The sequence below is a fragment of the Python bivittatus genome, unplaced genomic scaffold (genome assembly GCF_059951505.1).
Source record: "Python bivittatus isolate LINGU-HERP-01145 unplaced genomic scaffold, Pbiv_v1 ctg000220_np1212, whole genome shotgun sequence".
Taxonomy (NCBI): domain Eukaryota; kingdom Metazoa; phylum Chordata; class Lepidosauria; order Squamata; family Pythonidae; genus Python; species Python bivittatus.
Genome location: NW_028277048.1, coordinates 6,647,004 through 6,671,466, shown reverse-complemented (window position 1 = coordinate 6,671,466; position 24,463 = coordinate 6,647,004). Strand labels below are relative to the sequence as shown.

Below are 24,463 nucleotides of genomic sequence, written 5' to 3'. Positions count from 1 at the left end.
CTCAAATTGAGCTCACGGCGGTAGATAGTCAATATCATTTTCCTTACACTATGTAAATAAGGTTAGAAAGTATGTGACTGGGGAGTAGCTTGAATGCATTAGGGCCCAGATAGACATGATAGGAGTGGGTGATATTTGTTTGCTTACATGTCCACATGTAAGCTGGTTGTTCTAATATTCTGATGTTTATCTCAAAAAGAATGTTCAGATAAAGGGAAGCTGAATCAGCTTGGACTTTTCATCTCAAACTGGTTCAAACATACTCATCCATGTCCTTTACAGTGCAAGAAGAGATCCAAAATAGTTGCCTCTTTCTTGCCTTCTTTGATTCTTAATGCACATTCTGAATTTCCCTATCACTCTGTTTATGGTTTGCTTTGGGAAGCCAGCTATTATATATCTGATAAAACTGCATTCAGTGGTTTCAAGCAGTTTGCTGTGTTGATTATTCAAGGAAAAAAGTTAACTTAAATTCTTTAAAAAGACTGTGCATAGTGACATACTTGTGTTTGTGTTATTGCATCAGTATCCGAAGGGCATCCTGAAGTATGAATACTGGCCTAATTTTGCTATCCGGGGCTTACATTACGACATTGCAAAGGTGAGAGTCTGTTTGTAATTTGTTGCTCTGGAAGCCTAGCAAATTTGTCTAGAAGGTCAGAGGCCTGTGTGTGGCTGCTTGCTTTTTCTATGAACGCCCCAAAAAACGTCCTTTAGTTTGAGGATGCAGAATGGCAGACCGTTGGAGGTGGAGGGGTGAGGAGTCACTGTGGGAACCAATGGGAAGGAATAAGTCCCTGAAAGCTCCAGGTCTGGTGCAGATTTATTTCTTGGGATGAGAAGATCAGGGGACCTTTACATTCTAGAATTCCGTAGTACTTTGGAGGTTCTCTGTACAAATTGCAGAGTATTCAAAATAACCAACCCAAACACCATAGGATTGCAGCCATATAACTGCTACTGCCTTTATTATTCAATAGACACTTGTCTGGATAACTATGGCATATAAATCTATTGAGGGTCCCTTGTAAGCCTAGGACAGAAAAGCCATGTTCCTTGTTTTGTTTTGCTTTTTTTCCTTTGTGGCTGCCAAGGAAGAACCAAGGGGACAATATTGTGGTATGTGGGCTAGTAACCTGAAAACATTTATGAACTTATTTGCAAGGATTAGGGATCCTAAGGTTTCTAAGTGGGTGCTAACTCCACCTTTCCCCTGTTCCCTATAGGGCTTGCTCATGAAGATAGATGCATTTCACTATATTCAGTTGGGTACTGTGTATCGGTAAGTATTCATCATGCTGATCTTCAGATGGCTGGATTGGTCATGTTTAGACACTACCCTAGCTTCTGGCAACTCATGGTTTGCAAATTCAGAACTAGCCTTGGGAAATGTTGTGTTCCTTCCTTCCCTGACTTACACTGATAGAGTTTAGCAGTAATACATACTTAATCCCAACCATTTAGTCAAACAAAGCAAGGAAAGGGAGAATTTCTTGTTCTGCATGAAGTGAGAAAGGAGCATTCGTATAATGTTCTGGCTTCTAATTTTCAAACTGGTTTGCCTGATGACAACATGTTGGGTCAGGGTTGTACTAAGCTGTTGTACGTCTGCATTGGGATGCATTTTATTTTCTTTTATTATGCCTGCAAAAGTTTATATCTTATCCTTCTATAGCTGACACCTCATTCTGGATGACCCAAGAGTCATGTTGAGTTGCAAAATGTCTGATGCCTACACAGATACTATTACAAGAACACATAAATAAGACGCTGTTATGATCCAGCTGCTAAACATACTCTATTATTGTGACTCTAAGCACCTTTGTCCTCTTTCTTAAACCTTGTGCAGGGGCTTGAAACCCGTTCCAGATGATGAAGTGCTGGAGATGTATGACGGTACCCATCACATTCCCCTACACCAAGCTAGTGGCTTCTACGGAAAGGTAGAGTCCCTAGAGCTGTCTAAAGGTGTTACTCTAGTGCTGAGTCTCCATTCCCAGACAAGATGAGTGGTTAGTTGATAGCTGGGCTGGGATGATTGCCTTTATTTACCTGCACATTAGGGGTGTGCATGAAATGGAAAAAAGGTTTTCTTTTGAACCCAGACCAAACTTTGTCACGTTCTGGAAGTTTGGGTCGCTTATACTTAGGCAGAGCCAAACCTAGAATCTTTTGATTGCTCCAGGTTTTGAATGTAAGATGGGGCAAATAGGTCAAAGCTGTTGCGCATCACCCCTTCTTTTCCTTTTTCTCATCAGCAGCTCCCAGCACAACAGATCTCACCAGCACACCTACTTCTGATTTTCCAGTGCTTTCCCTTTCTTCTTTCTCTCCCCTGCGCCCTTCTCTTTAGCCCCTGCTGTTTGCTTTTTCCCTGCTCTCCCCCAAACTACTTCTGCTTGAAACAATCACATTTCAGTTCCTGCCCAGAACAAAACAGCCAATTTCATTCTGTGAAAGGACTGAAACATCCCAAACATGTATGATTTGGTTCAGGCACAGAGCAGCTATTGTTTGCATAAGAAGATTCACACACAGAACCTTTTGCACATTCCACAGAATCCTCCAAGTTGTAAAGGTTTTATTTTATTAACAATTCTGTTATGAGAATGTGGTTAGTTGTAGTGGGACCATCTCCTTGAGCTAGACCTTCAGATTTGTGCAGTTTCTCTACCATATATTAGAGGGGATTTAGGGCAGTCTGGCATTCTGTAGTAAGGATGAGCTGCTGTTATTAATTAGGCTACACACTTGTAGAGCTTTGAATGGATGGACTTGACTCTGATTTCCCATTCCAAACATTCTGTATGTTTTTGCTGCTGAATTTTGGTAGTATCACTGCAACTTTAGTGTCAATACTTGCTTTCTTTTCTAATGGCCTATATCTAATCTCTCTGCACTTTCCATCCTAATCTATCTTGGTCCCAGTTCCAGATTATTTTGGAACAACCTGAATGTTGACTTTCTTAATTTTGCTTTCTGAAGGTTAATGGTGTATATGTGTTTCTGCTGGGAAGCCAGAGGGTTGAACTGGGTAAACCTTAATTTCTACAGAAATCCTGCAGAGCCAGCACTAAGTGAATGAAGATTAGAAGGAGTTCTGGTCATGTCTTCTTGTTTTAAAAGGGAAAGGCCTAATGGTCTAATAATTGGTACCCCTCTTCTTCTTTCTCTCTTCCTTCCAGGGCCCAGCCATTAAGCAATTCATGGATATCTTCTCTCTGCCAGAAATGACACTCTTGGCTGTAGCCAATGACTTTTTCATCAGCAATGACATTGATTATGACCCCATCCATCTCTACAAAGATGTTACAGTATGTACTTCTCCCCCTTGGCAACCTTCTCTGTTTTGACTCTTGTTCCTGGGCTTGTCTAGGAGAACTTCTGTGCTGAAAGTTAGAGGGAGGAGGAGGTGCTGTCGGCTGGCAGCTATGTGTTTCCGTCCCAGTTCTGGGAAAAGAAGGAGCCAGTGGTGGGATTCAGGTGGTTAGTTTTGAATTTTTTTGCAGGATGTTGTGTCCTGTGTCATTTATCCTGCAGACAAAATGAGTAGATTTTTGGGTCAGAGGGTCTAAAGGCCTGCATGAGCTGCTTGGTGTCCAATTCTGTTTTTAAATAGAGCTTTATTGTGGGAGGTTGTGACGTATCTCACCAGAGAGGAACAAGCTGTCCTGAGCTGCAGGAGAACTTGAGAGGGCTGCCTGCAAAGCTGCCAGGAAGGCTTATCTGTAAACCCAACTGCTCCAAGGCGCACGTGCTGAGGGCCCCTCAGCTTATGTTTTCAGCATTTTTTTTAAACTTATAAACTGGAAAAACCATCTGTTCTGGCTCTTGGACTCTTAGCCCCTCTGGAGCCTGCCCGTGTCCCTGATCTGGGCAAGAGGTCAGAATTGGCATTCTCATAAATAGTGTTGTTCCATTCTTTTCTGCACCTACGTTCTCTGTTCCTCAACTCTATCCCACCTGCAGGACCCTAGTCTACTGCCGTAGAAATGCAAACGGCACTTCTGAAGTTTACTTAGCATTGATAGGTTATCATTTAACCTGCCTGCGTGTCCATGTCCGTGTGCGTGTATGTGAATGTGAGAGAGAGAGAGATGAAAACAAGATCAGGTTACATGCAGTTCTTGAACAGTTTAAGGAGGGAGCGAGAACAGGATTAACAGGAGCAAGTGCCCTGTTCTACATATAAGTTGGAGACTCCACTGTGGGACTCTGCTGTGGCTTATTCTCCCCCCCCCCCCCCCCGCAAACCAGCCTGAAAATAAACATCATAAACTTTGAAAGGAACTAAAGAAGAATGAGAGGGGTGGGAGAGAGGAAATGGAGACAATCAAACCCGATAAGATCTTCTGTATTTTAAGCATTTCTAGAGAGGCAGCTGTTTTCTTTTTGCAACAAATAAAGAATTTTGTTGCACCTTCAAGACTAAAATAAAATCCGTTTTATTTTATCATTACATGGCTAATGTGATAAAACAAATTTGGCTAGACTCTAAAATGCCATTTTTCCTGCCTATTTTAAAATGATTAGAAACAGCCTTGGGGTTTCTCAAATCAAATGATTTTTCTAAGTTGTCCCATAGGCTGCTGTTTGCATATGTGGAACGAGTTGCTTAATGTTTTGTTCCACAAGGACAGATGAAGGTTTTTTTCCCCCAAGCCTTTTGTTTTCAGTTCTTTTTAAGATTTTATATGTGTCTGTGTGTTTTTGTACTATTGTTTTAGTCTGAAATTGTTTTAATTGCTTTAAATGTTATATCTATTTTAATTTTTTACTTTGTGGTTTTAATTGTTATTCATGCACTGCCAAGTTACTTTCTTGTTGGTGGTGGAACCTGTGTAGAAATGCTGGGAGCAGAGATATAAAAAAGGCCATATGTGATCATTATCCAGAAAGCAGAGTTAGGGGAAAGAATTACATTCACTCCCCTGTACCACAATTATCTACTGGTTATCCACACCACGCGCGCGCACACACACACACAGTCATTACTGCTATTAAAAGTTTTTAATTTTTAAAGAGGAGATCAGATCACAAACCTTGAATATTGTTTTCTGGTTTATTCTTCAGAGCATAACAGAGAAATAAAAAGCGGAAGGGAGAGAAAAGGCATAACACTGGTATGGTCTCCCTACCCATGTTTGCATTTGAAATGCAGCCCAGAGGAGGAAATGTCAGTGCCTACCGCATTAAAATTTATTCCCAGAATTCATTTCTTTTCTTTTTTTTCCATCTCCTCCACAGGATGCCATCCGGGATGTTCACATTAAAGGTTTTATGTACAAGTGGATTATGCAGGATTTGGGTGAGTATCCATCTGCTATAGCAGTGTTTCTCAACCTTGGGCACTTGAAGAGGTGTGGACTTCAACTCCCAGAATTCCCCAGCCAGCATGCTGACTGGGGAATTCTGGGAGTTGAAGTCCACACCTCTTCAAGTGCCCAAGGTTGAAAACACGATGCTATAGGAAGAGCAGGGAAAAGGCCTGCCGGTGATGAGCTCACAAGTTCTGCCATGATGTCATAATTAGGGACATTCTTAAAGTGCCTGTCCATCTTCCTTCTTCCAGAGCAATACATTCTGCACGGGGATGAGACCTACGCTGTGCTGCACCGCCTGGCCAAAAATGGCAAGAAACTCTTCCTCATTACCAACAGCCCCTTCAGCTTTGTGTAAGTTTAAGCATGCCAAGGCTCTAAGATATTTCTGGCCCATTTGGGATTATTTTTGTTTTTCTTAAATTGCAACAGACTTAACATTCCTCTCAGGCATTTAGCATTAGTTCAAGGATACTAGTGAGTTGGATGGCATTCCAACATTTTTTTTGTCTGAATGCGAGTTCCTTTGTTTGCTTATTTAATTATTAGGTTTACATTCTGCCTTTCATGCAATAGCTCACAGTGGCATACAGAGCACTCCTGTTTTTTCCCCACCACAACACGGGAGGAATTATATAAGGTTAATTAATTCATTAACCATTATCCTGAACATATCATACCTTCATATTGCCATTAAAATGCCCTATCCCTCGCTTTTCACTCTCTTAGGTGCTCTGCAGCTCCTCCGCGGACAGTCTCAGGGTGTGGGATGGGAGAATAAAATCCCCAGATAATTTCTACTCCCAGTTATGTGGGAAAGCAGTGGGTTCAACCACTAGCATTTTATTCATTCTTTTGAAATTGAGGCCTTTCCCTACCTCATCCTTGGCTGCAACAGCCCACTGAACAGTGGTTGATGACTTTTTCAGGTGGGAGGTATTGCATCAGAATGGTGCGGGCACCAAACAGTAATTTAAAATAACAATAAAAAATAGCGGCCGTCTCAGGGGATTGCCAGATCTCACAAGGTTTCCTTCAACTCCTTCCACAAGTTCTCATGTTATCTCATATGAGAAACTGAAAATGCATGACATCTATATCTGTTTTAATTTGGGGACTAGATGGGCAACATTTTGGGGTGTCACTGATAGGATGACACCTTCAGACATCTTGTTGCCAACTCCTGTCTGGTGAGCCTAGATCAGTGTTTCTCAACCTTAGCAACTTTAAGCTGTGTGGACTTCATGCTGGCTGGGGGATTCGGGGAGTTGAAGTCCACACAGCTTAAAGTTGCTAAGGTTGAGAAACACTGGCCTAGAGATATGAGGTTCTTATTTCACAGTTGCCCCCTACTCTGTACTTTTGATACCCCTACCCCCTCCTCATTCTCTTCCTTTCTCTCCCTGTTTCCTCTAGTGATAAAGGGATGCGATACATGGTGGGTAAGGATTGGCGAGACTTCTTCGATGTTGTCATAGTCCAGGCAGACAAGCCTCATTTCTTCAATGACTGTGTCAAGTGAGTGTTGCATGCTGGGTTGCTACATGGGGATGAGCTAATGCATGTCCTGAGGGAAAATGGCACAGTTCTGGTTAATGGGATTTGCACACAGTTGCACGTACACCCTGATGGAATATACCTGAAAGAGCAATCTGTGGGCCATGTTTGGTCTCCTTGGCCCTTTGTTTTGCCGTCTCCAGAGCCCCTGAAGATTGTGCTGCTGAAACGTAGATATGCATCAGGATTTTTAAAGACATTCTAGGAACCGAGTACCCCCAAATGCATTTTAAAAGGCAAACAGGGAACTGACATTTCAATCCTGCCTCTGCCAGTAAAGTCACTGTGTCACCATCAGGCGCCCTGCAGTTTTCAGAACTTCCCCACTGATTTTTTTTAAGACACGGCCTGTAGCTGCAAAATTGCAGAGGTAGTGTGTGCCTCAATCGTGCCATTGTTGCTCGGCTTCTGCGGAAAGTAGACAAATCAGCACATGTTGTGGACTGATAATATGTGGCTTTGTGGGAGTGTGAGTGGATATAGCTGAGACCTGAAGGCACAGTGAGAGGAAAACTACTGTACCCAGGCCAAAAATGAAAGAGTTGCTCCTTAAAGACCATGAGAGCTGAAATGGGGTGCCACTGACTTATTGGCAGAGCCCTTTAATTTCAGCATTTCATTTGCTGGTTGTTGGTGGGGGTTTTTTTGTATTTTTTTTCTTTTCTCCCGCATACATTTGAAATTCTGATGTATTCCAGCACTTCTTTTGTCTCTCTTTCCTTTTCAGATTTTTTTGTCTCTCTCTATCCTAATTATCTGCTTCATTTTCTATGCAATGATAAAAAGTAGAGAGAGAAAATTTGAACTAACAATTGCCTACTGTATGAGACCGAGTGTGATGAATTATACTTGAACTCTACATATCCTATTTCCTAATTTCCTTTCCTCCTTTATGTCTTGCTGATGTAAATTTTAAACCCTGGGCAAGAATTACTTGCACTGTACAACATCTTTTCAAACCAGTGTCCTCTAGATACGTCAAAGGATTGTATAGTTGCTGTCCAGCATTCCTGGAGGGCACCTATTGGGGGAGGCTGCTGAACAAATACATTATAAAATCAAGATTACTAACTTTCTTTAGCCCTTAGGACCTTTTGACTCTCACCAGAATTTGCAGAAAATGCATACATAGGTTGTAACACGCAGCAGTGTTAAACATAGGTTTCCTATAGCGAGTATGTGCCTATGTCTGTGAGAGTGGGCAAGAGTATGAGAAAAATGATTCTGTGGATTTGGGGGTCAGATGTTGGGACTCAGGCTTCTGCGTGCCCTTCCATTGTACATTGGAAAGCAAAAGGCCTTCCTGGCAGCCTCTCCACTTGATACTCGCTTTTCCTCCCAGACCTTTCCGGCGACTGGATAGCAATGGAGATCTGCAGTGGGACAAAATAAATAAGCTGGAGAAAGGACAAGTGTATAAACAGGTAAGGAATGGTGACATTAGGGTGGTCTGTGTTTCTGAGGAGGTAAAGTACTACTTACATGCAGTATCATTTTAATACCCTGATCCTTGAGTGTGGTTAACTCCATCAGCATAAAAAAATTAAGATTGCTGCTGGTGTCTCCTGCTTAAGAATCTGCTCTGCAAGGTGGAACAGATGATTAATTATCCACCTCCAACCTTCTCAGCCTCTTTGAGCTTCTTGAGAGGGCTTTGGAGAGAAAGGAAGTCCGAGATCTGATGGGATGAAGGAGGAATCTCCTCTCTAGTAGCTATGTTCGGAGTGCATAAACCCAGTTAACCCAAGCAGAATCAGCATTGGATATGGATATGGCCTCCTTTGAGAATTGTCCTGTGGCTATGGAGATGAGGGAAAGGCTACTGAGAACATGTTTCAGGTGTGGCAGTCATCTGTTGAGGCCTACTTCCAAGAAAGGTGCCAACTCCCTAAACTCTTGGACCTCCTGCTGCTGCTACTGATGTTCTTCTTTCCTCACGCCCAGTTCATCTACCATCTCTTTCTGGGACAGAGGGCGGGGGTGACAGAAATAAGAGAGAAGAACAGCTGCCAGCTCTTGCTTGGGTCTAATTATTTAAGTCTGATGGTGGAGGCTTGGCCTAATGTGGGACAATTAAGTGAGAGAATAACAGCAAAAAGGGGATTGAGCCTTACAAGGTAATTTGCTCAGAGGTCTTCCAAGTCCTGGAGGCAGCACAGGGCTAGCTGTTCTGTACCCGCAAGATATAAAGGGGAACTTTCCCTTTTTCCTCTGTGATGTAAAATATTGTCTAGGAATGTTGGTCCAATATCCATGGAATTCTTTTAATCATTCTAATACAATATTTCTAACTACAACATTAGGGCAACCTCTTTGACTTCCTCCGGCTCACAGGCTGGCGTGGATCCAAAGTACTCTATTTTGGGGACCACCTCTACAGCGACCTGGCGGTGAGAGCTTTGGGCATAGTCCTCTGGGTCATGAAGGGAGGATCGGGTGGAATTTGGGTCATTTAGATTTCCTTCCCAGCTCTGGGTCAAGAGTGGGCTGAGTTCAGTGGGTAGGGTCTCTCACGCTCCTATAAACCTTTTCCATTATGTCTCTCTCTGCCCCAGGACTTGATGCTGCGGCATGGCTGGCGGACAGGGGCCATAGTTCCCGAGCTAGAAACCGAGACAAAAATGGTGAACACAGAGCAGTACTCCCAGGCACTCACTTGGCTACAAGCCTTGACCGGATTGCTGGAGCGAATGCAGGTAGGGAAGCTGCTTGGTTGCTAGGAATGGAATAGGGGAAGATACCAAATTCTTGATGGAACCAATGCGGAGGAGAATCGTAGGACAGGGAATACTCAAAACAGCATCTCAGTAGATAGCTCTCAAGCCAATTAATTCAGAATAAATGGGATCTGAGGGAGCTAATGAGCATCGGTCTGCCAGAGGAAGGTGAAATTGGTTCTAAGAAGCTAGTTTAGTGAGTTTTGAGAGATGATGGAACAAGAAAAGCAGGGATGTCTAACTCCTTGTATTTTGTTCCTGAAAAGATGTTCCAAGATCCCGAATCCCAGCAAGTGCTGCAGGACTGGATGAAGGAGCGCCAAGAACTCAGGTAGCATTTTATTTCTTTTCCATTCTTTTTCAAGGGGTTCAGTATGCTAGTTCAGACTTACAAAATTAGCTCCTTACCTGCTTGCCTGTAACAAATAGGAATTGCCTCCATCCTACTGAACACAGAGGTTTTAAGTTATTTCTTATGACGTGAAATTGCACACATATACTCTGTTGCCTTTTTCGGCATTAAGGTATGAGCACTCAGGCCACTAAACTCTGCAGGGTTAACTGGAACATTCATTAGTGGTTTTGCCTCGCCCTTTTTCTCTTGAAATTCTAGCTCCTCTTTAGACTGACAATTTATCCCTGCTTTTTGGTCTCTTCATCTCTCCTGGATTCATGATTTCCCACTTCAGCTTTGTTATAGCTGGTTGAATTTGAGTCCCACTGATTTTTTTGATGATCCAGTTAAAAAAAAGTTATTTAGCTTAACCCAGCTTAGTCAGGATCCAACCCATGATTCTTTCTATCCTGTTGAAACAAAGCTTAGAATTTGCTTAGCTTTTTCCACTTTTTCTCTCCAGCTTCAAATCTATATTTAGATTTCTTTTGGATGTAGACTTACCTCTACATGGTGCTACTTTGCAGAGTGTAACAAAGGTTTACGATGCAGCATTGGCCTCCCCCCACCAGTTGCGCTTAGGTTGCAGCTCCCATCACCCACAACAATACAACAACAACAAAACTTTATGTCAGTAGTAGACCAGTCACAACAATATCGTTCTTGCTATTACTCTCTGGTATTCCTTATCTTCTAAAGCACATTTGCTTAGCCATGTGGGAAATAGGTTTGTGAATTAGATAGGGCTCTTTTTATGTTTCATTTAAAGTTTTAATGGACTGATTTCAGGCTGGTCACACAGGTCCAAGCATGTCCTTTGTAATTCTCTCACGGAATTCTGTTTTGTATTTACTTGACTGACTCAGTTATTAGCCTCACTCACTCTTTCTTAATGGGAAAATCCATGTAAACAGAATCTCCCAGTGCTCCTTTAGAAGCCAAATCTCCAGTTGCTACGTCTTGAAAAATAAAGCAAATAAGCCCTAGCAAATAAATCTGCTATTAGTCTGGAGCAGCTAATTTCTCCTTCTCCACTGCAAAGCCTCAGTGAGCTGCAGGCCACAATTACATTGTCTTCTTGGTTCTTATGAGTTATCTCTTGCCAAATTCTATCACAGAGCCAAGCTGTAAATGGCGAGACATGAAATCCTGCTTGGGCTGAAGAAGAGAAACATCAGTTGATGGGGGTTGGAGAAGAGGGAGGGCAAAATAGGTTTCCTCTCAATTCTTTCATATTCAGAAGTTGGTTTTTTTTTTAAAAAGCATGCATTAAATGGTGGAAGAAAGCCTCCTTTGATGCAGAAATGAAGAAGTGACAGGACGGGCAGCAGATGCTTTTTTGAAAATAGTGTTCAGACTCTCTGTCTGTCTGTCTGTCTGTCTGTCTGTCTGTCTGTCTGTCTGTCTGTCTATCTATCTATCTATCTATCTATCTATCTATCTATCTATCTATCTATCTATCTATCTATCTTGTCCCTGCCCATCTCCCCCCAGTGGGGGACTCTGGGCGGCTCACAACATACTAAAACAATAAATAGATGTACAATTAAAATTTATAACAGCACACATTTACAGAAATAAACTTATCACAAAGAATGGCCTTCATACAGATTTGGGAATTCTTCTATGCCTGTTTGTTCTAATATAGCTTCTTCAACAGTGTTGGTACCATTAGTTGTGAGTAGCCTTTGTGCTGGTCGGCAGCGTGGGGGATAGCTATATGTTTACAAACTACTTTCTGCTCTTGCTATCCTTTGATGCTTGGAGGTAGTTGAAGTGTCGTGGCTAGTTTAAATACAGTTTTAAAAAATCCTAGGCATGGTTGGCAGTTTTAACAGCTCCACCCCTCCCTTATGTTGAAAGTAATTATTTCAGTGTTGAGTGGTGTGAGCAATAGCTTCCTTTTGCACACGTGCACACTGGCACGCACATACACAGGCCCTGAAAATTCTGTGAGAGAATTATAAGTATAGGCTTTGCTGTTGTGAATCATATCCCATTTGATAGGGTTGGATTTGGTGTCTGTTGAGTTTCCTTCTCCTTGGATCTGTATGCTCTAGGCATGACATAAGCTCCTTTAGTTTATAGTAGGGCTATATATTGTTCTGGCCACTGAATTGCATTAAAAAAACCCTAGCCCAGATTGCCTGATAAAGAGGAAAGGAAGCCAGTGTTTATTCAGCAACTCTTCTGTGCCTTGAAACTATGATTAAAAAAAACCACCTAAACACAAAATATCCAAGTTTGATGATAATATGAAGCTGAATTCTCTGACATGAATACAACAGTGCAAAACTGAAGATACAGAAAATGTTCTGTGTGCAGTTATGTAATGTAGAAGGTTTCATTGATTCAGTTTGTACTTGGCTATGGAGAGAAATAATGTTTTAATAGGCTTTGTTTTAGTAAGCTTTGTCACTCTACACCCCAGTCCTATTCAGCAGCAACTCTGTGTTTTGAGTATTCAGGCGTAACATCCATAAAACAACGCTAGATCAAATCTAGCAGTGGAAAGGCAACTCGGAGCTAATGGGCAGGCAGTGTACAAGTCTTGGTGCCAGCCAGTAATTTTTTTTAGGAAGCCACATACTGCAAGGTAAAGTGCAACCTTCTGTTTGCTTTATTTGCAAAATGCCTACTGGCCACACTGTAAGATTCTTAAAAAGTAAAAACGGTGGCAGCTGCAATTACAGTTTTGCACATGTATACACTTGCTCAGAATAAAATAGGGAAGTCCAGTAAATAGAACTTGGTGGGAACTGACCTTCTGATAAATGGATACTATGTGATTGGCTGTGTGCACCCTAGAGACCCCGAGAATGCTCATTAAAAGTTGCCTAATCTATGCTTACGGTTCCAAGGTATAAGGTAATGCCAAGTGAAATTTTGCATTTTAAATATTTACTTTAAATTAAAGCCTAGATTCTTAGAAGATTGTTTAATTCAATCTGAGTGCACATTTTGCAGCGTGCATTCAGATGTTCCACCTTGCTGACTGAATCATCTCTGGAGAATGAAATCCAGCAGTCCGAATTGTCTGATCGCTCTTTCTTTTCATTGTCCCCCTTCCATGCTCTTACAGGGCACTCACCAAGAACCTCTTCAACCCGCAGTTTGGCAGTATCTTTCGCACGTGCCACAATCCCACATACTTCTCTCGCCGCCTGTGCCGCTTCTCGGACGTCTACATGGCCTCACTCAGCTGTTTGCTCAATTATGACCTCAATTACACCTTTTATCCGCGGCGCACCCCTTTGCAGCATGAGGCTCCCCTTTGGATGGATCAGCTCTGCACTGGCTGCATGAAGACTCCCTTCCTGGAAGAGATGGCGCATATCCGCTAGGGACCAATTGGGGAGAATGCTTTAGGGCAGTGGTGGGCTGACTTAAGTCTTGTATGGGCCGTTTCCTTATATTAGAATCAGACCCCATGGTCCATGGATACATGTCAGATTTACAAAGCAAGAGGGCCCGCTAAGCCTCTTCTTCATGGGGAAGGCCTTAACGATTGTTCTTCAGCATTCATTTTTGTTTAGGGACTTAAGAAGTGCCTTTGTGGCTCACACCAAGATCTAGCTTGTCTGGTCCATTGTTCTTTGCAGAAACATCAGCCGCTGCCAGGTGACCACTGCAAAAGTTAGAAGAGGCCTATTAATGGAGCACTGTCTGCCTTTGTTGCCAACTGCCCTAGAGAGTTTGGAATTTCCATGTACACAGGGAGAAGGGGCCTTGGATTGCCCATAATCTGTTTGTTTGTCCTCCCTTCAGGTGGGTGCTTCTCCCAGACAAATAACGCTCAGCACGTGCTAGGTGGAAGACCTTGGTTTTGTTGATCCGTGCACAAAGTTTCCATCCCTTGTAGAGCCACATATAATCTGTAGTGTTTGAAGTTTACATTCTCTCCCCCCCCCCGCCCCACCAACTATGAGGTCTTTTTTTCTTTTCTTTTCTTGCTTGAAATGGAAAGGAGTGCAGGGTGTGGGAAGGGGGGGTCCTGTCTCCCACTGAAATGGGAGGGATAGGAGGTGCTATTGGGGGGAGGGTATTTTTAACTGATGACTGGAATTTTGTAATATTAATAAAAGAGCATTGTGAAATCCATGGCTGATTTGTGGTATGAAGATGAGGAATAAGAGCAGAAGCTGAACAGGCTATGAGTTCGGCTTGCCATCATGGTGCCCTTCTGTCCTTAACCTGTTTCATTTCCTCTGACCCACTGATCCATGATTTAGAGTGGATTGGAAAGGAAGATGTGATTACATGCTCATAGGCACACATGCACCTTCTAAAACAAAACTTGGGTTCCATGTATTTTCTGTTTCTATGTAAATAAACTCAATTTAGATCATTCTTTTTTAATGGCATTCAATGCAAGCAGAATTTAGGTTGAACATCAAAACTGCTCGCTGGCCAGTAGACATGGCCAATTCCTCTGGCATGGTACTGTCTATACATATTGAAATATTTGATGATGATAAGGCCTGGAAACTTGTCTTAAAATTAAACTTCTCTCTGCAATAGATAGTAAGGCTGCATCTACTTTAAAAAGGATGCGGGAGGAACGTTTTAGGCTTTGGATGAATGCAACATCTGTTCATAAAAGGAGCCCTCCATTTTTGGGCTTTTGTGGTGCAAACTTTAAAAAAGTGTGGCTGCCTTAAGAACGGTGTTAAATGGATTCCTCAAAGCCGACCCGCCTTTGTCCAGGCTTGTGCAGAAACTTGAAAAGAGGGCTGCATTCATCGATAGAGAAGTGCAGTGTAAGGACTGGTGTTTTTAAATGGTTTTCAGAGTGTCTGCAGTCCTAATGGCAGACCTATGTGAATGTGATGCCACCTACTGGCCACATATGCACTTTACAAGCAGTCTTCACACACTGGGGGGAGGGTGGTGGTTTTTTCAGTGTTTTAATGTTAAAATCCCATTCAGAAATGCAGTACCTTCACTTTGTATTCCAATTGTAATTATGATTGCCTACCTCTAAAACGTGGTCAGTAATTTGTTTCATGGCAAGATCACTCAGCAGGCAGTGCAAGGTGATCAGGAAATCATCGCACACTGCATCGTTTGCCAGAGCCCTCTTTCCGTACAAACCTGCGACTACTAGATAGTAATAGCACACTTAAGTTAACTGATGCTTTTCAAGTAACTGGATTTGGCCCTGAGGGTCCAGCTGGCCGAGTTAGCAGGGTGCTTTGTAACTCTGTTGCAATCACATGGCAGTGCAATCTTACATGCACTTATCTATGTTTTAAAGTCTCACTGATTATGAATAAATGCATCTTGCATCCATGTTTCTAGCAACAACATAAATGCCTCTTTGGCCAACCCCTGATCCAACTCCCAACAGAGCTACCTGTCTTCTCCCATCCCACTACATTTTACACCACAAATTACAGCAAGCCAATGGCTTTTTCCTTGACTTTTTCCGTTGCTTCCTGTGGGTTTTTGTCATTTTGCAATAAAATAAGGAAGATTGCACAGATTGGATCAAGTATAACTGCTGAACCAGATGTCTTGATAAAACTGAATAAAATTCAATACCGTAAGCTTTACTGCCTGCTTTGAATTATTGAATCAAAGAGGTGACCGAAGACACTGCTCACAGAGCCGGCGTACTGTGCTTCGCAAGGCAGCTCTAGAAAAGCTTTAAGGATGAACTGAAAGTAATCAAAAGATACTAGTCCCCCTGTGGAGTCCTTGGGGTTCTCTGAGCTTGGTTGTTTTACTGCAGACGTTTGGTTACCCAACTAGGTAACATCTTCAGTGCTAGAAAGGAGCAGGGTTTGCGCTCTGTTTATATACTGTAGTTTGCCTTGTCAGTGTTGGCAGTAAGTTCAAGCAATAAACAATACCCAATCAAGGAACTACCACGTCAGACATACAAGCAAGCAGTAAACAACAGCCTAATCAAGGAACTCCCAAGGATAAAACCACATCCCCACCAACACTGACAGGGCAACCTCTTGTATATAAACAGGGAGCATACCCCACTCCCTTCTAGCACTGAAGATGTTACCTAGTTGGGTAATGAAGCATTTGCAAGAAAACAACCAAGCTCAGAGAACCCCAAGGACTCCACAGTTCAACCCTGAGCTACATACAGTATATTCTCTTCTATTGGCAATAGTTCCAATAGATGCCACCCACTGATTCCCAGTGATCAATGTTGTATTCAACAACTGCTAGAAGGACTGGATTAAACCTGCCATCAATAAGAGTCTTAAATTGCTGTGAGCTTGCCCTTACGGTATTAGGCCTGAGGTAGGATTCTGGACTGATCATCTTCAGGAGTCCTGGCTCTGTTTCTGCTCAGTTGCCTAGAGTGGGATCCTGTTTCACTCTTGCTGGCTTTCTGCTCCCCCAGCACATGCTGGGGGTGGCAGATCAGAAAGACGCAGAAGAGACAGCTAGAGACAATGTAATTGTTTCATCTGGTTGGAATGGCAGCCTCTGGGCCACGCGATCTCTTCGTGGAGGAGTTGGGAGCCAGGGAGCTTCCGAACCTCCATTTGCCTGGATCCCGGGTGGAACAGACAGGCAGTGTGACATGGCAGCAGGACACGGCAGGCAACTGGACACGTCTGGAGGGGTCTGGTGAGAGCAACCACTGTGGGTCGATGAGGTTGATGCTGTTACAAAGGGAGTGAGCTAAGATGATGGAATGATAAAAGTACAGTTTCAGTGACTAAAATGTTCATAGTTGCTTTCAACAGGAGATTATTTTTTTTAAGAGTATCAAAGTGTGTCTTGAGGGAAGTTTAAGAAAACATTTCAAGTGGGATTGTGTTAATTTATTTCCTTCACCCCTCCACCTCTAGCTAAATAAGTTTTTTAATATTACAAAAACCCTCTTAGCAGAAGTGAAACTGAAATGAATGAATACTTCTGCTTTTAAATAATATTCATGTCTCCTGGGTGTTTAAGCCACTATAATTTTTTCCATCCTTCACTAGTGGGGAACCTAATTTCACTCAGAGCTTAGATAAATATACGAATATGCTTCTGAAATAGAAATTGAAAAGATAAGCATTAAATATAACCTTTCTAATAAGGAATATAGTAGTTCAGTTGATTAAAATGGAAAGTATCACGTGAGAGGGCCGCATTTAAAAGATACTGACACTAAGGTTTGGGTAATACACATGTTTTAAATTCAGTTCTTCAGTTAATCAGGGGAAATGCAGGTATTTGAGTGACAAAAACCAAACCACTGAACCAGGTATGGTCCTAATTTTAAAAAGAAGCATGGCTGAGCATAGGAAAAAGTGTGGGAATTAAGCAATCCAAATGGGGAAAAAGATTGACCTGCTGCCCATCCTGTCCATTTCATTTCCCACCATTGAATACTGTTCCCCATTTCCTCCCCCCTCATTAGGATTTCCCACCAGTTCTGGCTTTGGGCGAGAGCTCAGGTCCTGGCTTTGTATCCCCCATCCCACAGCATGAAGTCCAATATTGATAGTGAAGGCTTGTAAGGCAGGGAGGGGCTCTAGAACCAGAACTAGTCTCTCACTTCTACAGCCCAGTGAACTCAATTCCGCTTCTCCCTTCCTTCTAGCTACTCGCTCAGAAACCACATCCAGGGGTGCTGAGGCCCAGCCCATCACCACTTTGCGGGTCATAAACCCCAGCAAAGCCACTGGAAACCAGCAGCACCTACATCGGGAGTTGCTGTTCACCCATCGCAAGTATGGCTTGAAGCTCCATGCAGCTATTGCTACATAAGCTTTCCAGAAGCTGGACAGAACAACCTCTCTCTGGAAGCTCTAGCTTCTGTGGGTCTTGTTGATGCTTCCCCTAAGACCTTTGCAGATTATCTGGGTACTTTCCCTCAGAAATAAATTATTGTTTATTGTTGGGAGAAAGCTTGATATCCCTTGCTGGAAGAAATCTATTTTATGATGCTGAAAAGGTGGCATTTTGTTGCTCAGAAAATTCCGCTTGTTTCTTGCTCCTCCAATTCTATTTATTTTTTAATTTTTTAATTCATATGACATTGTGCAGGTGTCACAGGCACTGCCCCCACCATCACCATCGCTTCTTTTCTGTGCCATTGTTTCAGGACTGTGAAATGTAGCTATTATTCTGCAAGCCACAGTAGATGTAATCATAAACAGTTTAAAACTGTTTTAGTTTAACACTGGCCCAAATGCTGTATATCTCTTACCGTGTATTGACGGGAAGCCATGTTAGTCTGTCGAAGCAAAAACATCAAAGAACTTGTGTATTGAAGACAAAAAAATATGTTCAGTTTTATAGCTGCATGTTTTCATGAACTATCACCAACATTATCCATTCTGCCAGCTTTTGCCAAAGCAAAGTTGCTATTCTTTAAAATGCTACATTTTATTTTTATATGTAAGATTTGAGCAGAAAACTATTTTGGAGCTTCCATTGGCACAGAAGTTTGTGAAAATATTAATGTGTGAGGTACTGATTTATAAACAGATATAATTCCTAAATATTTCAACCCTTTAGGAATTAATGGCTTCATTTTGAGGAAGAGACATACAGAACTCTTTTTCCTTCTTAGCAGTGGGGAAGATGTACCAAATATTCACCTCATGGGAAAGTACCTTTCAAAGTAATAAACCCAACATGCTTTTGTGTAAGTTGATGAGACCATTCCAAGCCACCATACAGTTATTATTTGAAGGCGAAATGCTCTCTCACAAGACATGACCAAGATATCAGGGCATCCAGGAAGCCTATTAAAATAAAAACAGTTAACAGTGTATTTTTCTGCAAGAGAGAGTTTTAAAAAAACATGTTATAAGGTTATAAAAATATTTTGTTGGAGGTATAACAGACAAAAACCATTTTCCTTAGGTAATGGTAGGATAAGTAGGGTTGGACTAAGAGCAACTGTCTCAAGGTCATCCGACCAACATCTATGCATAACGGAGGACTAGAACTCAGCCTCCTGGTTTCTCGTCCAACACCTTAAGCATCACACCAAACAAACTCTGCAATAGCCCTGCCACGATCGCTACAGTATCACTGATGCCCAGTCGTATTCAGATTAATGTCTTGTTTCCTGGTTAATATTTTGTCTTTTTTTCCCCCCCTGTGTTTTCTTTTTTTTTTCATGCTGATAGAAATAATGAGGTTGTGTGAGAAAAGCAGCAATGAACAGGGATCATTCCTTAAGCACATTTGTGTATCATGTATGTGTGTGTGTGTGTTTGTATGCATGCACAGTTGTGTTAATATAGTATTAATAGTATACGTGTCTTTTAGGCCCTTAAATTGCATAGGCCTGTGTCTAGCTATCAGTGCAGTTTCACCCTCTCCGAACAGTTCACTTCACACCCAGGCTGGCCATATAGCAAACACAGTGTCCTTTCTACCAACAGGATTCTCTCAGGTGGCAACCCTATACCTTTCCCCCTGGGAGTAAGCCCCCCTGAACAGAGGCTGGACTTACTTCTGAGTGGACATGCATAGGATTACATGAATTGTAACTTGACTCACCTTCCCAGCCCATGTGACACAGCAGGGGTCACCTTTCTTTCTTCTGCTGGCCACCAGCCAGACTGGGCTTTGCTCACTAGCAGGTTTTTCAAGCCTTATTGCTGGCCTATTTCTTGAGGCCTAAATAGACAGGACAGTTTTACACATACTGTATGTCTGCTCTGCTACTCATCTAAGGTGTACTCTGTGGAGGGAGGGAAGGAAACATAGCCAAGTTCTCATATCTCCCATCTTAAGCCAGAGTAACACATTATTTCTGTGTTATTTTGCTTCAACCCAGCTCAGTAAATCAACCCAGCAGCAGGTACATATGGTAGTCCTTTGGGTTCAAAGAAGACACGCTGTTGTGCAATTTGTCTGTGGACATGGAGGTAGCTCTGCAGTCCCACTCTGGAAGCGCACAGTCTAGCACAATGGGGCACTGGAAGGCCATTGTTGTCGTAACTGGGTGTTATTCTGTGACGCCACTCACTGTTTTCTATCGGTTTTTGGCAGAAGTTGTCAGGCATCTCCTCTGTGGACCAAATGCCTTGGAAGACCTTGGAACACCTATAAGGTGTTTGGGTCTAGTGCTTTGTAGATCTCAGCAGGAATGCCATCCTGTCCTGTTGCTTTATTTGAGTTCATCTGCGAGATCACTTTCTTGATCTCATCAGTAGAGAGAGGCAGGTCTAAGGCATCCAAGACTGGCAGCTGAGGAATCTGCTGTAAGACATCATGATCAACTGTGGACAGCCTATTGAGTAGGTTGGAAAAGTGTTCAGCCCAGAGGTTTTTCAGTCCTTCCTGGTCTTTGATCAGGCTTGACCCATCAGATGACAGCAAGGGGGAGCATCTTGATTTAGAAGGACCATAAACTGACTTTATGGTGCTGAAGAGCTCTCTGGTGGCATGTATGTGTGCATGGCATTCCACCTGCTCTGGCCTTTCTCTGCCACTACTCATCCTGCATTTCTCACAGTTCCATCTGCACTTTGGACTCCAAGTGCTTAAAGTTGTCTTTCTTTGAGACAGATGATGGATCATTCTGCAGTCTGCATGGGCCTTGTTCTTCATCTGGAGGGCTGCTGAAATGGTCTCATGGTTTTCATCAGACCAGTCTTGATGCACCCGGATTTTCAGTCCAAGTACAGTTGTTGCAGTCTGTGTGATGACATCTTTAAACTGCATCCACTTTTCAGAATAGGTTCCTACAAGCTGTACATTGCCAGAGAGTGTTTCATTAAGTACATCTTGGAAATGTTGGACTTGGCCTGAGTCTTGGAGTCTGCTGATGCTGAATTACATTCTGACAGTCCTTGGTCACTTATGATGTAAAGGGGCTATGTGCAGGTTGAGAACCGCTGGAACAGCCTGTGATCTGTCCAGCACTCAGCACTCCCATGGCTCAGGTGATGATGATGTCTTTAAGGTTGCACTGACATACTATGACATAGTCAAGCAGGTGCCAGTGTTTGGACCTGGGATGCATCCAGGTAATTTTGTATTTGTTTGCAAGCCTAAACATCATGTTAGTGATGCATAGGTTGTGCTCGGCACATTTGCTCAGAAGCAGCAGGCCATTGCTATTTAGTTTTCCCACCCCTTGTCTCACAAGGACTCTGTCCCAGTTGTCGCTGTCTGTCCCCACCCTAGCACTGAAATCACCCAGAATGACGAGTTTGTTACTGGCAGGGGTTGTTCGAATAATCTGGTCCAGGTCATCGTAGAAACCTTCCTTGTCTTTGTCTGGACTCATGAGAGTTGGTGCATAGGCGCTGACAATGGTGATATACCAGGACTTGGTGAGAGGAAAGCGGAACTTCATTATCTGTTCATTTATTCCAGTGGTTAGAGTAGAGATGCTCTTCTGCAGAGCAGTTTTGATTGCAAAGACTACAGTACTCCATGAGTCCTGTTATCAGTCTGTGGTTTCCCTTTCCAAAAGAGCACATATCCACTTGCTGCTTCCTATAATGAGCCCTTGTCTGCCAGCCTGCTCTCGCTGACTGCAGCAATGTCAGTGCTATAATGGCTGCTATGAGTACTGTTTGTCTTTCAGGCCTTGACACCTTGTCTCTATCCAGCAAGGGGGAGATGTTCCAGGCTCCAAAAATTAGTTTTCTTTTATTCTTTTTTTTTTATGCTCGACCACTAAGGAGATGATCTGTCAGCTGCGGTTAGCTAGCTAGATGTTGTAGGGCAGGCAATGTTTAGGGTACCTTTTTTTAACCCCCTCCCTCATGGGAGGGCGGACAGTGCTATCCTAGAAGGGCTGCCCAGTCACCCTAGATGCTGCTGGACCTCTCTGCTGCCCCGGATACCGAGATGAATGACTACTGGTCCAAGGGCCGCCCACGTGCAGGTTTGTGACTGCAACTGTCAGCGGTCATCTCCACCTGTTGCTTCACCACTCCCCCATCGCCGCAGCAGCAGGTAAACAAGGGCTAAATTATAAAGCAATGGTGGTAGGGCATTTTTTCTCCCCACCCTCATAGGCTCCACTCTGTGTAAATAACAGACTGTCCCATCCTTCTGCTGTCTCTCCCTCGCTCTCCCTTTGATTACCATGGGATAGCAGAGGCAGCAGAAAATCCACAGGCACAGACACTCATCAACTCTGCCTGTGTGTGAATGCTACAGGGAAAAAAGATGGGGAGCAGTCAGTTTTTCTGTCCCTTTTATTTGCAAATTAGTCCATCTCCCTGGTGGTGATGTCATCTGCAGCATCAGGTGGACTCTCTTGCAAACCCAGAAAGAAGGCTAGCAATGAAGATAGCCTGGCGGTGGTGGGGAATGGATGGAGCAGCAAGCCATCAGTTCTGATGGGCCCTGGGAAATACCCTGAAGCCAACATCACATTTGGAGACTCCACTGTAGGCTAGACTAGGGTAGTTGAAAAACCATCCTGGATGAAGGCAATAGAAAGCCACTCCTTGTTGCCAAGAAATTGGACAAGTCTAAGGAATCCTCAGGACAATTCAAGGGAGTTGCCACCTTTTTGCAAATGAGTGGCTTAGATGAGTGGCTGAAGATTCTGGTAGGTTTACTACCTTAGTGACAACAAGGCTGAGCTCGGCATGTATGTGGTTGAAGGAAAAGAATGCCATGTAAGAGTACCTGTTTTTGAATACCTTTAGGCACTTCAAACCTCAACTCTGTTTATTCAGACATAAATCTTGGTCTTTGAATGGTAGCTTTGCTCAAATATTAAAAGTTTATGTAGCATTTGCAGTCCTAATTGCATTTTTTAAGAATATCAAAACACATAGCAAATTTCTTTATAATCTTTGGCACCATGCATTTAATGGCAGATTGAAATACACTGCCATGGCAGATTTAGAGCATTTATGACTCAGGAAGCTAGACAATAACTGTTGTTTCTCATCTTAAAGAAGAATGGAATATAGTAGGAAGGGAAAATTTGTGACTCCATCAGTTTCAGTATCAGATCCATTTACTCACAAAGTTATAAAATTATCACTATCTTCATACCCAGTTTTGTGATTTTTTTTTAATGGATGGAACCATGGGTTGATATAAGTCCTATTTTAATTAAAACCAAAACCAAGACATATGTTCAATGCTTGTTCACACATCTAGCCTAGTACTTCTTGTTTTATTAGGGCACTCCACTTCAGCTTGGATGGACAATGGTTTTCAGATTTCCCTTCAGAGAAGTTTGTGAATCACTGTGAGAGATAACTATGCATTTTTTAAATGTAGCGCTATTGCCCATACATTTGCTACATATGATGATGTTGAGAATTATGAATGAATTGTTCACAGACATAGATAATATATGGGACAATTATGCTGAAATATGGCCATCCTTTATTGAAACTTGTGTAAAACTACATGACTTGTGTAAAACTTGTGTAAAAATAGTTTTTTTCCTTTGTCCTTTTTTTTTTTTTTTTTTAGTGCTATAGCACTTTTCTGCAGTGTTCCCAGTCTAAAATGTTACATTATTAGGCAAACTAAGCCAGGCTGAGAACGATGTTTATTGTTAAAGGGAAACAGCTGTTGTCTGCTTTTATATGGGCTGCCCAGCTTTCGTATACATATTATCTTGTTATTGGGGTCATGGAGGGTGGATGCTTATCACAGCCATTCACCTGCCGAGGGAGGGAGGGAGGGATGAAACCTCCGTATTGTGTCAATCTCCTTCTCAGAGGCCTGAGCCTTCGTTCCAAGCCAGAGCTGCTCCAGGTTCTAGAGTATCGGAATCGGCGCCGGGATGGGACAGAGGGCGGCTTGAAGCCATCGCCCCTTGAGCAGGAGCTTCTGCGCTGGCAGCAGAGACGGGAACAGGTAAGGGTCAAGCCACCGTGATGGCTCTTGATACTGCCTCGTAGTTCTTATGGCAGGCACAGGGACCTTCAAGGATGTCTGACCGGAATATCCTTTCTTGTCTGCAGCATCAACAGCAGGAAGCAACAGGGGATCCTGGTGGGAGCCAGCCAGAGTTCGTAAAGGTCCGGGAAAAATTACGAAGGACACCACAGCAACAGGATCCCTCTCCCCAGCATGCAGTCCCCTCCCCAGTATCTATTCCCTTCCTGTGTCATCTCACTGACAGAAAGCCCTCCCAGGTCCTGGTCAAGCACTCTCCTGTACCCCTACAGGCTGCAGTTTCACATCCTCAGGGTTTGCTCAAGGCCTCTAGTCTTACCTCCGTCCCATCAAAGCATTCTCGTGCCAATACATGACTATCTCCTACACACACACCCTTCTACCATGAATGTATCATCAGCTGGTTCACACATAACACCAAACTGCAATGTGTTCATTTTGGGGTTAGCAGCTTATTCAACAACCTTGGTTTAAAAACCTGCCTTAGCATTACATGGGAATGCAGTTCCTCCCTCCCCTTTTCCAGGTTGGGGAAGAAGGTTGGCCAAGTATGTGAATCTCATGTCTTTCTTTTTAGTGGTCTATGAGAGAATAAAACATCCCATAAATACTAAGAATTACTTCTGGCTTAATGTAATCTTTATTTATTTAATTTAGACAGC

General features: G+C 42.9%; 2 protein-coding genes across 2 annotated transcripts in view; both read left to right on the top strand.

Annotated features, from left to right (window-relative positions):
* Nucleotides 1-14,340, top strand: part of LOC103049780 (5'-nucleotidase domain-containing protein 2-like) — a 28,036-nt gene extending 13,696 nt beyond the window's left edge. Inside the window, exons 3-14 of the mRNA XM_088137739.1 lie at nucleotides 527-601; nucleotides 1,227-1,282; nucleotides 1,850-1,943; nucleotides 3,186-3,314; nucleotides 5,248-5,308; nucleotides 5,573-5,675; nucleotides 6,738-6,839; nucleotides 8,221-8,302; nucleotides 9,182-9,268; nucleotides 9,434-9,574; nucleotides 9,862-9,926; nucleotides 13,072-14,340. Coding sequence (XP_087993865.1) covers nucleotides 527-601; nucleotides 1,227-1,282; nucleotides 1,850-1,943; nucleotides 3,186-3,314; nucleotides 5,248-5,308; nucleotides 5,573-5,675; nucleotides 6,738-6,839; nucleotides 8,221-8,302; nucleotides 9,182-9,268; nucleotides 9,434-9,574; nucleotides 9,862-9,926; nucleotides 13,072-13,333 — 1,257 coding nt within the window. The 3' untranslated portion in view covers nucleotides 13,334-14,340. The remainder of the gene's footprint in view (nucleotides 1-526; nucleotides 602-1,226; nucleotides 1,283-1,849; nucleotides 1,944-3,185; nucleotides 3,315-5,247; nucleotides 5,309-5,572; nucleotides 5,676-6,737; nucleotides 6,840-8,220; nucleotides 8,303-9,181; nucleotides 9,269-9,433; nucleotides 9,575-9,861; nucleotides 9,927-13,071) is intronic.
* Nucleotides 14,341-16,432: 2,092 nt separating this feature from the next.
* On the top strand, nucleotides 16,433-24,157 carry LOC112540485 (uncharacterized). Its single transcript, XM_025165867.1, has 4 exons — nucleotides 16,433-16,586; nucleotides 17,551-17,680; nucleotides 23,621-23,759; nucleotides 23,867-24,157. Exons 1-4 carry the CDS (start codon nucleotides 16,433-16,435, stop codon nucleotides 24,155-24,157), a joined length of 714 nt encoding a protein of 237 aa, XP_025021635.1.
* The last annotated feature ends 306 nt before the right edge of the window (nucleotides 24,158-24,463 follow it).